The 17,959-nt window shown below is 38.0% G+C and overlaps 1 protein-coding gene across 20 annotated transcripts in view; it reads left to right on the top strand.

The window, feature by feature from the left end:
* The window catches only part of ncam1a (neural cell adhesion molecule 1a), a 303,473-nt gene that overhangs the window by 228,248 nt on the left and 57,266 nt on the right, over window positions 1–17,959 (top strand). For 12 of the 20 annotated variants that reach the window (XM_042008028.1, XM_042008022.1, XM_042008021.1 and 9 more), the window contains exons 7-9: window positions 2,851–3,011; window positions 5,174–5,316; window positions 11,970–11,999. In XM_042008028.1, the coding sequence (XP_041863962.1) occupies window positions 2,851–3,011; window positions 5,174–5,316; window positions 11,970–11,999 (334 nt within the window). The remainder of the gene's footprint in view (window positions 1–2,850; window positions 3,012–5,173; window positions 5,317–11,969; window positions 12,000–17,959) is intronic. The other 8 variants (XM_042008023.1, XM_042008030.1, XM_042008029.1 and 5 more) reach the window with 1 other exon arrangement.

Raw genomic sequence — 17,959 nt, 5'->3', positions numbered from 1 at the left:
AGAAGAAAATCATGCAAGTTTTGAAGTGAAAAGATTTGTTTTATTGACACTATTTGTAAAGCGGAGCACGACTCTTGGTAATATAATTTAATTTGAAGTGCCTTTATGCCCCTGTAAAATTAAGTGGGAGTGTTATGCACTAATTTGAAAACGAGTGTTTAAAAAAGCTGCAATGCTGCCACCTACTGACTGCCTGTAGTTCCTCATCTGACTTGCAGAATAAAAACGTAACGGGGAGAACATGCAAACTTCACACAGAAAGACCACTGTTCGAGCCTCCCCCCAACCACTGCTCGAACCAGCGACCTTGCTGTCAGGCTGTGGCGTTAACCGCCACTATTTTCCTCTTAAACTAAATTCGCTCTCCCTTTATTGGAAAACAAATTGGATACTGTTTTGAATTGATCATTTTTTTTCAACTCTGTACGTAATTTAAACTATTTTAAAATTGAGCTGGTCTTCATATTTCAGTATATTCAGTTTGATGAACAGTAAGTTTGTTGGTTGTGTAGGAGTGGATTTAGTCATTTTTGTAATGTAATGGAAGAAGCTTCAATTGGCTGTTGTCTTATATGTGTTCCCCCATTCTTAAACACAAAAAGTCATGCTTGGTAGTCTGAAGGAACAGTGTAAAGTGCACATTGATGATTGTTTTAAAACAACTTTGATTTTTATGAAGAACTGGATTTAGATATTTTTAGATTAGTATATTTTATTTAGTTCTTCCTGCTCAATTTTTCATCCATTATTACTCCCAGGAATTTAATTTCTCTTTCAATCACATCATGGCCGACTGAACTGGATGTGTGTGGAGTTGGATGGTCTAAATGCAGGTCACAGTGAGACATATTTAAGTTTTATTTTATTTATTTATTTTTTTAGTCCTACAGCAAAGAGTTCAGTTTTATTAAGGGCACTGTCAAAAAGTCCCCGTCCGTAACAGAATTAATGATACAGCCAATTCAGACATGCACCATAAAGCTTTGCAGTATTTCTTAATATCTGTAATGCTTTTGTTTTATGTAAAACACTTTGAATTGTCCTGTACATGAAATGTGCTATACAAATAAACTGCCTTGAGCAGTTTCTTTAGGTACTCTTTGAGCTATCTCTCTCCTATTTATCCAGCTTCTGCACAATGAACTGTGCTCAATGCGAACACCAAAAAAACCTGCAGAGATCTGAGCAGACACTGAGCAAAGATGCATCATTTATTAAGGTTCTTTTTTCATGTTGGATCTTAGAATAGTAGAGATGACGTGTTCTTGTATAAGGCTCCTGCCAAGAATCAATACAGTGGCAGGTTGAGAGGGGAAGAAAAGAAAGGAACACCACCACAAAATATCTCAGGTAGCTTTTATTAAGATTTTTGAATCAGTATTTAATGAAAAGTGAAAGTTAAATTGTATGTAAGTCTCAGTATTTAGGTAGCAGTTGGTCTGATTTTTATTAATGAACTGCATTGTATCAAGTATGAGTCAAACCCTTCAATAAACACAAGGAAGCTCAAAATAAGAAGCCATTATGCTACCCTGGCTGTCTTCAAATTACCTTCAGATAAATTCAAGCAACAGACACTCTGATCACTGCTCCCGATAAAAAGATCCCCCTGATCAAAAACCATCTTGGTGCTCTGGGCTTGTCTGTTAAAACCAGCATCAGAAACCTCGGAGTTGTGTTTGATCAAGCTGTCTTTGGAGGGTCATTCTCAACCGCTGACCAAAAATAACTCTCTCTAAAGTTAGGAGAATGTTGTCAGAATCAGATCTTGAAATGATCATTGATGCTTTTATCTCATCTCGTATTGATTATTGTAATTCTGTTTTCACGTGTTTCAATGAGGCGACCCTAACAGACTTCAGTTAGTGCAGAACTCTGCCCCCAGACTACTGACAGGTATGCCCAGAACAGCCCACATCACCTCTATTTCTATAAAGACTTCATTGGCTTCCAGTCAAATTTTGTATTGACTTTAAAATTTTAGTTTTGACTTTCCGGGTGTTACATGGTCAGGCCCCCCAGTATATTGCCGACTTGCTGTGTATCTACTACTCCTAGTGCAAATTTCTATCACTGATTGCATAAAATGGCCGCTGGTGACACCTGGTTATGGATATAAAGACATCCCACATACTTTTATAGTATACCTCAAGTAACTTCGGTCATTCTGAACTCCAGGAGCTGCATTACCTCTGACTTTTTAACAAGGTGAACAAACACCCACAAAAATAATTTCTTCCCACACAGGTGTTTCTTCAATTAGTTTTCATAGTTATGGTGCATTATTGAACAGTCATACAGTTCAGCTACACTCCAGCTGTGAAGAGTAAACTTTAGAGGATTTTGCAAAAATGTGGAGATGTGAAGTAAATAATACCATTGATCTTAGATTTAGCTCACATCTCTTTAAGGCAGCAAAGCTGGTGTGTGATACTGGACCTGCAGCTCAAGACAATGCCAGAAGAGGTTTAGGACAGGCGGTGAGGTTCTGAGAGAACACATGGGTTAAGCAGAGAAAAACAAAAACAGAGCAATTGTCATAAAGCTGCATTTGTTCTGGTTTCCTAGGCCTGCTGACAGGGCCGCCCTTCTCAGCCAGGAAAATGCTCTATGAATGTTACTGCTCATACAACATTTTCTACATAAAGGGTTTCTAACCTTTAGTGAAGGTCTGGTTCTCTGAATGAAATTAAGAAAAAGAAGCACTGCATTGCTGCATATCGGTGTTTCTTTCATTCTTGTACAGCAATAAAAATGAGTGAAGAAACTTTCATGTTTGGCCACTCAAATTGTTTAAGCAAAGGCTTGATGTGAACCTGTGTGTTTTTCTTCTTTTTCCTCCTGCTACAGCAACAATGTCGTCCTTGAAACGGGTGATAAGTACAGCCTGAATGAGGATGGTTCTGAATTGGTAATAAAGGATGTCAAGAAGGTGGATGAAGGAGATTACACTTGCATTGCCAAGAACAAGGCAGGAGAGAAAACTGAGGAAGTCAGCCTGAACGTGTTTGGTAAGAGAATATCTCCATTTGCTTCACTGGTCATGTTTGCTTAAAGAGTGTTTTTCTTTTTCTGGTTTTCCTCTTTTACTCATTGACTGCTGCTACACAATACCTTTCAGTTCTTCCAGTAGGGGCCAAACACAGCATGAAGCATACAATGTGTCTTATTGGAAAGAAATTAGGCAAAACCTTGGGGCATTCAAAGATGTATGACCATGGACTTGCTCTCTATGTTGAAAGACTTATAAAACGCTCTATTAGCCATAAATACCATTTTAATAAACTATAACACCATCATGTGACACAACATGTGCCATATTTATTTCCTTTTAAAAGTTAGTTTAAATGACTACATCAGATCAAAAATCTACCAGTTATGGGGAAAGAGTCAAAGACGTATCAGCGTTTTTAGCATTTTTCTATCAGTTTAAAGCATCATTAGCCTCTGGTGCTAGTGGCACCTAAATGGAGTTCAGATGGGGCATAAAAGGTCAAAAGGGTAAATAGTTTCTAAAATTTTCACTATGGTGGCCCTGAAATGTCACAGCAATACAAAAACTGTAATACGTATACAACAATGACAACATGAAGTTAGCCACAACGCAACGTAAAAATGCGACAGAAGTTCTGCTTCTTTATGTATTTATTTATTCATCCATCCATTTCCTGCACTGCTTTGTACAATTCAGGTCTCAGGGAAGCTGGAGTCTATCCCAGCAATTAGCAGGTGAGAGACAGGTATACCTGGACAGTTCGCCAGTCCATTGCAGTAGTTATTTATTTTACACCACACGTAATGGATGAAAAGTGAGATATTTTTGTAAAAAGCTTGAGAAGTGAGTAAAACACTAAAGGTATATGATGTTTATTAATTTTGGTATGCACTATTATAAATGTGTAAATAAAGTTGTTGCCTGTTAGGGGTAGTAACTTCTGTTGCCCCTCATTTCTTGTGGCGTAATTTTCGCTGTTGCCTACTTCATGTGGTTTAAATTACAAGAAAAATACGGGGAAAAAAGCAGAACAACTTTAGTTGCAGATTTTGTTTGTGCTGTGGTTAATTGTGGAGTGTTTTGATTTTTGTATTGCTGTGACACTTCAGGGCTACCATAGTTTACAGTAACAATTAATGGTATCACTAAGGAACAAAGAAGGTAGGCTTTAGTTGTCAGTGTGTTGGGTCCTTGGCCATGTTCACATCTACTGTACATGGGTATGTCAGCAGCTGCAGATTGTGTCTGATCCTTTGGTAAACAAACCTTTTGGATAACACTTTCAAGCTTAAGATTTTTGAAATATCTGGATGTGTTGTTCATGTTTAGATAGAATAGCCAGTTTCTGGCTAGTAGCTTCAGCTATCAGTGTGGCTTGCATCACTTTTGCTGTTAACGCCTGTTTATGTCAGACTTAGACAAAACTGTGCAGATGCTACCAGGGCTTTTTATATGTCTGCAGATTGATACACAGTTAGCAGAACGACACATTATTGAGGACACTGTTACATGAAGCAAGCCTCTCTTTTATTTATTTTTTTAATTGCCAGTAAAAAAATTTTGTCAGCCTTCTGATTGGCTAGCATTGATTCATAGGCGGGGCTAGATTCCAACCTTAGTGTCAAGAATGCTCCCTGTCCACATAAAAATACCCACATTCATGTGGATACAACCTGTTTTAATGTCATCTGACATATTGAATTGATATGAGGAAATATTGTATATTACACCCAGAGACAGTTTCATACTTGTATATGATTAAGTATTTTGGCACCTACACCTTACCAAGTAGTTTCAGTTTAGGCATGATTCCTTAACTAAACCAGAAAATAAGCAGTTATTTAATCAAAACACATGAGTGAAAGGAAGGAAGTGCAGCCTTGAATTCAGCATTCAATTTATTAGAGGGCCTTAGAATACGAGGTCTTCTATGTGAAGTATTTATTTTGGACCTCTAATATTGTTGTAGCTGTCATCAAGCCTGAAATGCTTCTGTAATCTCTTCCACAAGTTGTTACTCAACAGTGTTTGTTACACTGAAAATGAATCAAACAAGTTCCTGTCAGTGATGCTTTGCTGCCCTGCTGCACTAACAAACAAAATTTTCATTTAAAACACTTTATTTGTACACGATCGCTGTGAAAATGTTGTTGATGATGCATTCTGCTCTGTTTCTAGTGCAACCCAAGATCACCTACTTCAATAATCAGACAGCATCAGAGTTTGATGAGCAGGTCACCCTAACCTGCGAGGCCTTGGGTGACCCTACACCCACCATCTCCTGGAGTTTTGGAAACAGGGTCTTCACCGAAGGAGAGCAGGTACAACTTCTCTGTTAGCTCTGTGTCATCTGGTGAAAGCAGTTATACCTTAAACAGATGCTGGTGCTGAATTTCACCTTGGAGAAAAGGAAGACTTTACACAGAAAGGCTGAACCATGATGCAAGGCTGGAATATGGAAAGGAAATATTCATCATACATATTCATATTTAATTTAGTTCCATTTGTTTGTTTTTTTCATATTGAGTCAGTTTTATTTTAGTCTGTCCACCTTATTTAGCTGGATGGATTTTATAACATGTAAGTTTTGTTTCACAATGACAGAACATATTTTAGTGGTTGAGGTTCTTACTGATATCATCTCCCTTTTTGCTGAAATTCCTGTTGTTTTTCCCTTAAGCGTGCGCTATTAGAAGTATTAATATGTGTGTCTTTATTCATTTTTGCAAACAGCTTTAATATCTAACATGTGGTGTGAAAGACCCTTGTACTTTTACAGGCAATCCAATACAAAACTGTCTTTTAAACCAACAGTTTATTTGGGTTTTGTTGTATTGAACAAATTTGTTCTCAAAAGTCTTTTTGAGTAAAAAGACAAGGCATGTCAAAATTAGTCACCAGCATGTTAACATTGAGTCCACATTCAGTGTTGAAATAACAACACTTAGCTTCATTTACATAACTTACCATTTCAAATCATGAACAGTCAGTCCAAATAGATGATCATCTCCAAATTCTTGCTTTCATGTGGCCGAAATGTCACACTGAATCCTTTTGTTCCCTGAATTTGCTTCTTGTCCAGTCTATAGTCTACTATGTCTGTAAACTTATCACAGCTTTCCCATTAATAGCCTAAATCCCCTCTGGCATTCACATTTTCATTGGGAATGCACTTTGCTATGAAAGCATTTTCATGGTATGACACTCAGTCTATGCCTTTATTCAGTATTAACCATAAACGTCTAAAAGGGGTACTTCTGTGAAACTATTTCAAAAGTTAAGCGCAAATGAGCTGAAAAAGAGAAAATTATTCTAGTGACATTATCTTAATTGTTGCTTTGACTCAGACTATTTTGAGCTCATTTACTGCTCTACCAAAGTGTTATAATAACACCTCTTAAGTTATGAGTGAGCTTGGTGTAAGTACCTTAACTATGCTACATCAGGGTTTTGTATCTTTATTTTTAGTGTGCACCCTCATTTTTTCCTGTTCATGTCCTTCAGGAGCACAGTTAACCCTTTAGGCTGTGGAGTTTTAAAAGCTTTAGGGCATACTGTAAATGAGAAAAAATGTTGAAAATAAAGCAGAGTTTATGATGGCAGTAAAATTACTCATGTTGTGGCTTCACAGGTTGAAGGTTAAAAATTTTTTACGCAATTAATCTCATCAAATGTTGCGATTAATCATGATTAATAACATTATTATGCGCAAAATGTTCTTTTCCTTTAAAAGAAGACCTTCTACTTTAGAAAATACAGTAAATGTTGGTTTACCAACACTAAATCAAGGGTCTGCAGCCTGCGACTCCGGAGCTACAAATGGTCCTCTGGATGTTCCACAATGGCTCTTAATACAAACATGATCAAGAACTAACTAACGTTTTTAGATATAGATATAATAACAAATACAGGTTTTAGCTTTTTTTTTTTTTTGGAATATTTGCATTGAATTTCCACAGCATAATAGCATTTAAAGTACCAGTAATAATTTTTTCTGTATATTTCTTGCCATTATGTTGGAAACCGATTGTTGGCGGCCGATTGACATGTCAGCCATCTAGTGGTGGAAAGTGGTAACAGGTTTAGGTTCTTTCTGCTTATTGTAATTTTGCAACTTTGCTGCTTGGAGGGTTAACATACAGAACATAGTATAATGCTGGAAATCTTTGTGTACTGTTCTGGTGAGTTTTCTGGAATAAACTGGCCATGCTGTTCCTACCTGTATCTAGCCCGAGTCTGTTGTTATGCTGCTATCAGTTCATTCAAATTGTCTTAAATTCTAATTAAATCCATCTCATTGGTCTATTCTGACAGCATGTGTCATGTGAGTAGCAGACACAGTCTGTTCTGAGAGGTAATTTTCTGCCATGACTGCAGTAAACAGTATTAAGATAATTACCATGGTTCTTCTAGCAGGTTTGTGGATTTTGGGAACAACACTAGTTTGCTCTTCAGCTTATAAACTGCAGAATTTATGGTATGCATTACCGTTACGTCTACTAGCAATAAAAGTTAAGTACTGTGGATTTTGCCTCACATCAAAGGTAGCTGACTCATAGCTGGCCTCAAACATTTGCTAAAAGGCAGCAAGAAAACAAGATGATTCGGTATAAATAGGCTTTAACTTTCAACTTGGTGCAGTTGGTGGTGCTTTTTCACATCTTTCTATGTAATATCCCCATCAGCCATTTTCTGGTTTTAAAAAAAAGTCTGAGAAAAAGCTGTCCATCATCCCCATTGGTGTGCAGCAGTGCATGAGGTCTGTCAGGCCACTGTTTGGCTAATGTAGAGTAAAAAAGTTCATGTTCTGGGTAAAGAAACAATAAGGAGCCACAGCTGCTTTCCATGCATTATTAAACACAGAATGTTCGACATGATGGAAGCATGTAAAGATGTATGAGCAATTTCTGGAGATACAGAAAATAAATGCACTGAAAAGAACCTGCCTTGTTACATCCCAAAGGACATGAAGGGGCTCAGATGGAAGGTATCTGGGCCAAACTGGCCTACTTTACTTCATTTTGTCAGCTGGTGCAGTGTGATGGATTATGTGTAAAAGCTGCCTCGTAGAGACAATTTAACATCAGATATACCACTGAGTTATGAAGTATTTTTCCTTAGGCGTGGTTGAGAAATCTGTCATAATTGCAGGTGATACTTTGAATGTAAATTATCTCTGAAAGTAGAGTTTAATCTTTAACCCTCCACATTTGTGCTGGAGAATAATCCGCATATATTTTCGGCCAGTATATCCCCCAATTTGCCCCAAAAGCTGTGCAGTGTGTCTAGTAGTGGGTGGAAGCATTCATAACTGCATTGCAAGCTTCTGAATCTTACCTTCCACCTGCTTGCCTTGTGCACCGCCCATTCAGTTGTCAACAAATGTCTTCAATTCACAGCCTGTCACCATTCAGCTATTTGCAGCTATCTGTCCCTGTCAGATCAGTTTCCATTTCATGTTGCTGTACTCGGAAAATCTCTCCAATCGTTTGGTAATAGCTCCGTAATTTTCATTGCATCGTCATTCATCATTGGTTGTCTGTCACGCTCTGTCCTCCTTTCTGGCTCCAGCTCTACATCACAGCAGTTCATAATGATATGTAATGACAGAGCAGCAATTTAGCACAACTGCTGCTGCCTCTTTTGAATATCACTGACTTGTTCACAAAAGTACACCTGATGGTATCTTTGTGTCATTTCTAATCAGGAGATTTTACTGAAACAGGCTTTGCACATTCATACCATGAAGTGTACAATATGTATTTGATCCTGTGATGGAAGCCGATGTTGGAAGCATCTAAATGAGCGAGCGGATCAAAGCACAAAATGCTCAGATCAGAGAAGGGGCTGATTATGAAAACAAAGTCCCTTGGTGGTTCACCTATAATTAGTTTCAGTACTTTGTTTTCCTCAATGTGCCTCCAAATTCTCTCATATTACAGAACATTAATTAATGAGCAGCTGAGAAGAGCTCATACTGCTTTAGCAGAATATGCTCCAGTTTGGCACCCTGACCAGTTCGCTTATCGCCACTGAAATGCCAAATAAGGAACCCTGCTCACACCTTAACATTCGTTTACATATACATAAAAGAAGAATATAACTTTATGATGCCAAATATTCACTGAGCTTCTTCTTTGCACTTAATGTTCTTACAGAGTGACATGGTTGAGTCATTAATCATAATTGTAATTAATACAGCTTGGCAGGAAAATCTCCCATTCATCCAGAGTGAAAGGTAATCCGTTATGTTTTGTCAGGGTTCCTTTGAACTGCTTGTGCTGTTTTCCAGGGAAAGCAGCAGTTTTATATTCATTAGATTAATGTTGCACTTACCAAAAAAGGGTTGTAGATGTGAGGATGTTTTCTATGAGAGAATCCTGACATGCAGCTAAATGTATATCAGGCTGTTTCTTACAGATGAAAACATTAGTCTGTATTAGTATCTATTATTTTCCCATGTCCTGCACCTGATACAGTCATGTCTGTCATTTAATCAAACACCAAAATATGACACAGCTCAGATTTAACAAGCCATGAAGTCTGGGGGTAATCATGTGGCGCTTGAAGGTGATGCATGAGACCTCGGGCCCCGACCACGAAGCAAGTTAAACATTTCTACGGTTTCTTTAAGTGATCTGCACTAACTAGCACAGGCAGTGGAGAGCTTTATGACACCTGTTAGTCAACTCAAGTTTTCTGACAATGGCTATTTGCATGTTTATGTTAAATGAGCAAAGCTGACAGCAGATATTTAATCAGCAACACAGCTGCTGCAGCAACAAAAGGAAGGAAAGATGACAAATAAAGATGCATCAGCTGATCAGGATCACTGCCACATCAATGAAGCACAAGTAGATCTGACAGTTTATGACTATGTATTTTATTAAATGAGTCTTTTGCAGTGTATTCTTGAACTATATGAGAAAGGTGAATCTGTCTTAATTCTATCAGATGCAACAGTGGCTGTTTACAATTATCTTTGCACTAAATAGAAACCAAACAAAAGATAATCAAATCTGTGAAAGTCCAACTGCTCAGAGTTGGACCTAGACTATCACTGTCCATATTCCCATGTCCTTTTTCATTTTTCCATTTTCTAAGACAACTGATCGGTTAATTGGTGGAGCTTTCACCTTTTATCTGGAGGACTAACGTGACCCGGTAACAGGGTGGGTGTCCAGCATCAGCTGGTGATACAAAGTGAAAAGTATCTAGGGCTGAACCTAAAGTGTCACGTGCAGCGGGCGGAGGTGAGGACCCAAATGCAGGCAGTCAGGCAGGAGGCAGAATTGGTGCAGGTGACAGGTTTATTTCCCAAAACTTGAGACAAGGAACCACACACGACAGGGATAACTCCAGTGGACAAAAACCACACATGACTAAATAAGGATCTGACAATGAATGACTGAAAACCAGGAGTACTCATACACAGAGGGAGTAACACGACACAGGTGAAGTGGATGACTAATGAGGCCAGGTGATCTAATGAGGCAGAACAGAAATCACAGGAAAACAAGAGGGAAAAAACCAAACATGACAAAACTGAAAGCTAAAGCATGAACATATAAACCAAGAACACCGAACTAAACATGACAAAAACCAAAATCCTAAACATGATCAAAACACCCACCAAAACCCAGAAACCGTGACATAAAGTTGCCTTGTTGCTATTAATTCCTTCCTTACGGCTGTGGTGCAGACCCCTGCCTGTCCTTAACTGGGTGGTTTCTAGTGGTGGCGGCCTCTGTGGTCAGGAGTGGCCTGGTTCCTGGTGTGAACAGATCTTCAAGATCATTTCCTCACAACAGCGTCAGGCCAGATGTTTATTACCATAATAATTATTTGAAGAGACAGAAGGGTGGGGGTTGGAGAGCGGGGGGTGAATGCATGTTGCATGTATGTGTATGAGTGAATGCGTGTGTGTCTGTTTTTAAAATTGTTAGTTGTGTGTTTTTATGTAGAGCACTTTGTGCTACATTTTGTATGAAAAGTGTTTTATGAATAAAGTTTGATTTGATTTGATAAAAGTTTACGGTCAGAATGTAAAACCGTGTAAAAATGTAGTTTCTTTCAAATAAGGAATCTGAATCACTCAGAAGATTCAAGTTTTTTTTTATCCAAAAGCAACTTTTAAATTCACATTATTCTTGACAATACAGCATGACAATAAAGTATTTTAATTGTGTACTTTCACATTTACTGCAGCAAGAAATACTGAGGCCTAACATCAGCAGCAGATGTTTGTGAGCAGCTTTATTTCTGCATCCAGAATAATATGATCAGCAGAGGTGGCGGCGGCTTGCTCTCCCTGCACATGGTGCCAACTTTAACATTCAAACCGAACCTTCCAACAACACCATCTAAATATAAACACAGCACAGGAAGTAAAGCATATAACTCCAATTTATGGGTAACAAAAGGTTAAAATCCTGCTGGATATGAATTTCCCATAAGTCTTTGCATTCTTGGCACAGTTGGTAATAAATCATTTGAGCAAGTCTGACTGTCAAGATGAATTAATTTAATAAATTAACTTGGATAAACTCTGTTCTATCAGCTGTTACAAATGAAAGCAATCCGTTAAAGTTTGTTCTATAATTCTCTTGATTTCAAGTTATTTGAATCAACAAACGTAAGTTTTATCACTAACTAAAAGAATTGAGTGAGATTCATATAAAAAGAAAAGATATTTAGAACAACTATTCTTTATAAGTGTGGTGAATCGACATAATGACACAATAATCACTTTTTCAAAAACAGTGTTTTTCATGTTGTTAAATCACAGAAATGTCAAAGCCACTAAAAATGGATTTAATTTGAAACTAGAATAAAGCCTATGGTCTTTTAGTCATGGCACATCTGCTGCAGGTAAATCCAGTCTGCTCTCATTCTGTGGATCCTTTCTATGAGCTTTCTTTGCTCCACTGTATCGATGTTTTCTTTGCTTCCTCTGTGTTTGTCCTCTCTCTAGGCTTCTTGGACGCGACCAGACAAATATGAGGTATGGCTACTCAATACCGTAGCCTGACTCTAGTTTTAATAGCCCAAACTTACACTGTAGACTTCCCTTTTTACTCCTTTTTTTTATTGCAGAGCAGAAGTGTTGTCATGTAGCACACATCTAATATGCTTCCCACTTTAGCTGTGCACAAAATGTGTAGGCCATTAGACACATAGAACAGTTCATTTAATCCACTTAGTTCCAGTACACATTTAGACCTGCCCTATTTACTTGTCCCTGTTCGTTCTTGTCAACAAATTTCATCTTGAGACGCAGCGATAGCCACAGCATTGTACAGCAGTACCACATTCTCTGGCCATGCTGCTATTTCCTGCTGCATGGTCTGGTTGGTTCTCAGAGTTGAAACCACCAGGGGAAAAAAAGAACCCTGTACTTCATAGATCAGCAACTCTACGGCCTCACACAGAAACACTGTCTGCTCTGCTGTGAGCAAGCCATGGTTCTAACTCACACATGTCTAAACAAGGTGCATTTGAATGGTGCACTCTCTTGTCAGGGGCCAAGGATCTGCATGGGTTTTCCTCCAACCACACTACAGGAGCTGACTTTTTCACTCACCTTGAGCCTCATTTGTGTTGTCATTTTACTAGTTCAGTTCAACCAAACTGGCAAAATAATGTTATATTTATTTATTTTTAGTTTTCACTTGTCCTTATTGGAAGGTTAGATAGGTTTGGCTTTTCTTGTCCAGGTTTTGAGGGATTTCTCTGACATTTCTGCATCCGGGCCCCTGATGGATTGGAGGCAGATGGAATTCTGTGAGAGGCGCATGATTTAGTGACATGCCCTAGATCACTAGTGACAAGAATTTCATGGGGAACCAAACTGAAACATGCAATCTGATCTGATTAGAAATCCAAAAGCACTTGAGGTTTGGTTGGAAACACACATGCATTCTCTTGGCCCCACACATAACAACTACATTAAAATAACTGACACGCTCTAATAAGCTAACTTCCTTCACCACGCACTGTCACACACTTCCATGACAAGGAGGGGAACTAAGAATTAACTTTCTTACTAAGCATCAGCGTGAAAACACACAGCTCCACTTTCCTCTTTGAAAAACACACATTTTGCTGCTGTCTGGTTCTAATTATTTCACCAGCCCCCAGGGCTTTGAATTACTGCTTGCATAATTTTATGAAGGTTATTTCTATTACTGCATCACACAAATCAGTTTACCATGGTGTTATCCCAGTATGTGACCATTATCGTGTCAACGTGTTGAACAGTTGACTGGATTTGTAGGTTTATGGAGCTGCAGAAGCAGCATGTGCATCCTAGTGAGATGGTTTCATTCTGGAGATGAAGCAGTTTTTTTTTTTATTATTATAAGCTCATTGTGACTGCAGAATACAATAAGTTTGTTAATGAAATGGTCATATCAGCTGAATATTTTAGCTCTGTCAAACATACTTCATATACAAACATACAAAATTATACATATTGATGAGTTTTTTTTGCACACACACACACACTCACACACACCCCAAAATAGTTTTTTGGCTTTTTTGGCCATTTTTCACCAAATCAATTAAAATCAAATCAAAGTTTATTCATATATTTTCAGACAAATGTAACAAAAGTGCTTAAAACAAAGCAATCAGGTGCAAACACATACACACAAAGAGACAATTAAGAGCAAAGTAAAATATGAATCATGAAGGAAGTAAATAAATAAATAAACAGGAAAAACAACAGTATTATTTCTGTTTTGAGTTTCCTCTTTCAGATCAACTCTGCAGGTTGTCATGGAACCTTTATAAAATAATATTAATACCATTAAACTGAACTCAGACTGTTTGCTTTTTGCTCTGTGACAAGATCATTTATCATTTATCATCCTGAAAGTAACTTAATCGTCACTGGTGATAAAAAAAAAATTAATGTTAATATTTACCTTAGAGTTAACAACTGTCATCCTCCCTCTTCCTTTACCTGACATCACCACCATATTTATAAATTATAAATCATCACTAGATATGGCTTTCATCCATTCATCCAGTCCAAGATGCTTCTCTTCATCAGTGGTGGTTTCCGTTTGGCTTTTCTGAAGGTATATCTGATTCCTTTCAGCTGGTTTCAGTCAAATATTGATTCCTCTTTCTGTTGTTTTTCATTTCTTTTTTTGGATATTTTCAGGTATATTGCTTTAAGTTTCAGTCCTGACACTTTGACGTCACCTTTGTTCAACCTATGTGTTTCCCTTTAACAACTGTCCCATTTTCTTTGTTCCAACCCAAGTTTTAGACAAACACTTTGTGTTGAATTACCTTCTGTAAAAAGTTTTATAATTCTTTCTCATGTTGAGGCCGTGTTTCCTGTCATTTATCCAGCTCCAACAGCTCATCATGCTCTGCCAGCTCTCTATTAAAACTTGTTCAAGTATTTGTTTCAGAAATGCAGATGGCAAGCTGATTCCATTGTCTCCTCATGTTTAACTGATTCCACTTTTTTTACTTGTTCTCGGAGGTTAAAAAGTTGTAAAATATTACAGCAGTTTTATAATTTTTTTTTTTGTTTCAAAAAGCTTTATAGTTCAGCTTTTAGAAAACAAAACAACTGAATGAATATCTACCAAGAATGCTAATTGCCAGGTGCAATCAGTGGATGAAGCAGTAGTTAAGATAAAAACTGGACTATTTATTTAAATGATGGGGTTGGATAGGCTTCAGCCCCCACGCCCCCTGCAGTGGAACAGGCGGGTGGAGTGGGATGGATAGATGGTAATAAATGGCACTGCCACAGTTTGCCTGCTTAAAAACTGAACTGTTGACCCAAACTAAACTCAGGTCTGTTACAGGTGTAACAAACACACATGTTTCACAATTATTGCTGGAACCAAATGTGCCAGGAAAGGTATCATCATGCTAAAAACAACTGAAACCTGTGACCAGCGTCTTTCATTCATGTGGGTCTTTACAAAGCAGGGCCTGACATTTAAGCAGGAGCACAGTTTGATCTTAATAATCTGACTGAAGAATGACACCGATCACTCAGGTAACCCTCATCAAAGTTCAAAAAAGATCATGGAACTTTGCTGCTTTTTTTTAACATGAAATCGGTTTAAAAATCAGTTTCTCTCTTAAGGTGTTGGCATAGAAACGGAAGAAGGAAATATTACCTCCTTTTCCTTTTCCTTCTTCTCTGATTCATTCCAGGGTTTAATTAAACTTGTCCTTCTGTAAAACTTTGAACATCTACATTTAAAGTGTACATTTACACTTTAAAAAGATTTCTCAGCTTAAGTTAATATAACCTGATTCTGCTTTAGTTGTCTGGTCCAGTGGAGGCAGGGTACTTTTACACATTCAGTCAACTTAAAAAATTACACTTTGTCCTTTTAGAAATATTTTATTTGGTCATTATTTTGTCATTAATTAATACAATTAATTTAAGCTGTTTTTTTATCGTTCAATTTTTGGGGGGCTTAGTATTTACTTATTAAAGAGTTAAGAGTTGAGAAATATTAACAGTAAAAAAAAAATAATAAAAAAAGGAAAGAAAAGGGGGAATGGGGGTCATAATATGACCCTGTTTGGATTCAAATTCTCACGGAAAATATATTTTTCTTCGTGCACACTTCAGTTAATCATGTTTACTGAGTTTTACTCATTTTTACACTTTTTGGCTCTTTATACAAAACTTAGTTGTGTTTATTAAAAAATAATAAAATAATAATATTAATAATAATGTTGTTGTGACATTTACACTTTGTTTTACATTTCCTGACCTAGATTAAGACTTTCCATAACTGATGATAAGAGACACCCACCGTGCACCGGAACAGGTCTCTCAGTTGGCTTTAATTGATAATAATTATTCTCAGTTTTCAGCTCTGAGGGCTTATCTTTATTAGTTTATGTTCAGAGTTTCTGTGTTTAATAAACCAGTGCGGTATTATTACATCATGATAGCATTTTTTATTGACTTATCAGTTTGAAAGGTTAAAAAAAGGTTTTTGCACCTGATTACTAATAAGCACAATTTTCTGAAAACATTGAATAAAGCAACCTTGGCTTTTACTAAATTTGGCACAAAAAGCAAGGGAATTTATATTTTTATTTCTCCCCTTTAACAATAGCAACATGTGTTATATTATAGGGCACTGGAAAGCCTGATTAGTCACCTTTTACAGTGAGGTATAACTTATAAGAATTGTGCATCTTTGGAATGAACAGCACAGCTTTACATGGGTGTAGTGCCCCTGAATATATGTCAAATTCCAGTGGAATATTCTGTTTATATTCACTCTAATTTATTGGTGGATTGGATGAAACAAAACATACTGGCCATTTTTACACTTTTATTTGTGTAACATTGCCAGGAACCTCAGTAGCATGTAGAAGATCTATACACAGCTTCTTTCAACAGCTCAGCACCTCCTCCTCACGTGGGTCACATTTAGCTCTGGGATGGCATCCCATTCCTCCACCAGGTGTTGTTGAAGGTCAACCAGCATGATTGAGTTGGTCACTCCAGCACATGCAGCAAATCCAAGCTGATCCCACAAGTGATCATTTGGGTCAAGGTCTTGACTCACGTCAGGCTGTTCCACTCTTTCCACTCCTGTGTCTGTGATGATCCTGGACCTTTTGGGGCCCTGGAGGATGGAGTTTTGGGATTGGGAACGACAGCAACGAAGTGGTAGGCCCTGTAAAATGATTGGGCGGGGTCGGCAGATGCTGAGGCGCATAGTGTGCAAAGGTTTGCAACTTTCTCCAGAGTCGATTGCTACAGACCTCCAAACTTCATGTGGCCTTCAGATCAGCTCAAGAACAGTGCAAAGAGAGCTTCATGAATTGAGTTTCCATGGCAGCAGCTGCATCCAAGCTATACATCACCAAAAGTGATGCAAAGCGTCAGATGCAGTGGTGTAGAGAATGCCACCACTGGACACTGGATCAGTGGAGACGCATTCTCTGGAGTAACGAATCACGCTTCACCCTCTGGCAATCTGATGGAACAGTCTGGGTATGGCAGTTGCCAGGACAACAGTACTGGTCTGACTGCATTGTACCACATATAAAGTTTGGTGGAGGGGGGATGATGGTTTGAAGTTGTTTTTCAGGAGCTGGGATTGGCCCCTTAGTTCCAGTGAAAGGAACTCTGAATGCTTCAGCATACCAAGAGATTTTGGACAATTCCATGCTCCCAACTTTGTGGGAACAGTTTGTGAATGGCCTTTTCCTGTTCCAACATGACTGTGCACCAGTGCACAAAGCAAGGTCCAAAGAGACATGGATGAGCGAGTTTGGTGTGGATGAACTTGATTGGCCTGCACAGAGTCCTGACCTCAACCCAACAGAACACCTTTAGGATGAATTAGAGCGGAGGCTGAGAGCCAGGCCTTCTCATCCAACATCAATGTCTTACCTCACAAATGCGATTCTAGAGGAATGGTCAGAAATTCCTATAAACACACTCCTAAACCTTGTGGAAAGCCTTCCCAGAAGGGTTGAAGCTGTTATAGCTGCAAAGGGTGGGCCAGCGTCATACTGAACTTGAGCCAGTACTTTTTGCAATATAATGTATGCCTGTCAAACATTTAGAAGTGAATGCTAATTTCTCAGATGCACAATCCTTAAAGGGGAGAAATAATGCACAAAACAAAGATTTCCTGATTTCCTTACATTAAGTTTTAGATAGATCATACATGCAGAAAACATAAGAAGAAAACTAGCCTTCTGAGGATTTTAAGCCATATTTATGCTTGATAAAGTACCAAAGTTGAATAGAAAAGAAAAGGTTCATGCACATCAGTTGGTTCCTATAAGCAGCTGCTGTGTGGTTTGTATAAGTTTGATGTTTTACCAAGTTTTCCTCATATCAATAGAACTTTCTGACAGGGGTCTTAAAATTGTTAAAAATGATTGACTGGAAAAGATCTTCAGGATAATTTAGGTTATGTAACAGTTAAAAAACAAAGCGATGGT

The sequence above is a fragment of the Melanotaenia boesemani genome, chromosome 15 (assembly GCF_017639745.1).
Source record: "Melanotaenia boesemani isolate fMelBoe1 chromosome 15, fMelBoe1.pri, whole genome shotgun sequence".
In the NCBI taxonomy this organism is placed as follows: domain Eukaryota; kingdom Metazoa; phylum Chordata; class Actinopteri; order Atheriniformes; family Melanotaeniidae; genus Melanotaenia; species Melanotaenia boesemani.
The sequence above is the reverse complement of the archived record's forward strand: the minus strand, read 5'-3'. Positions and strand labels throughout refer to the sequence as shown.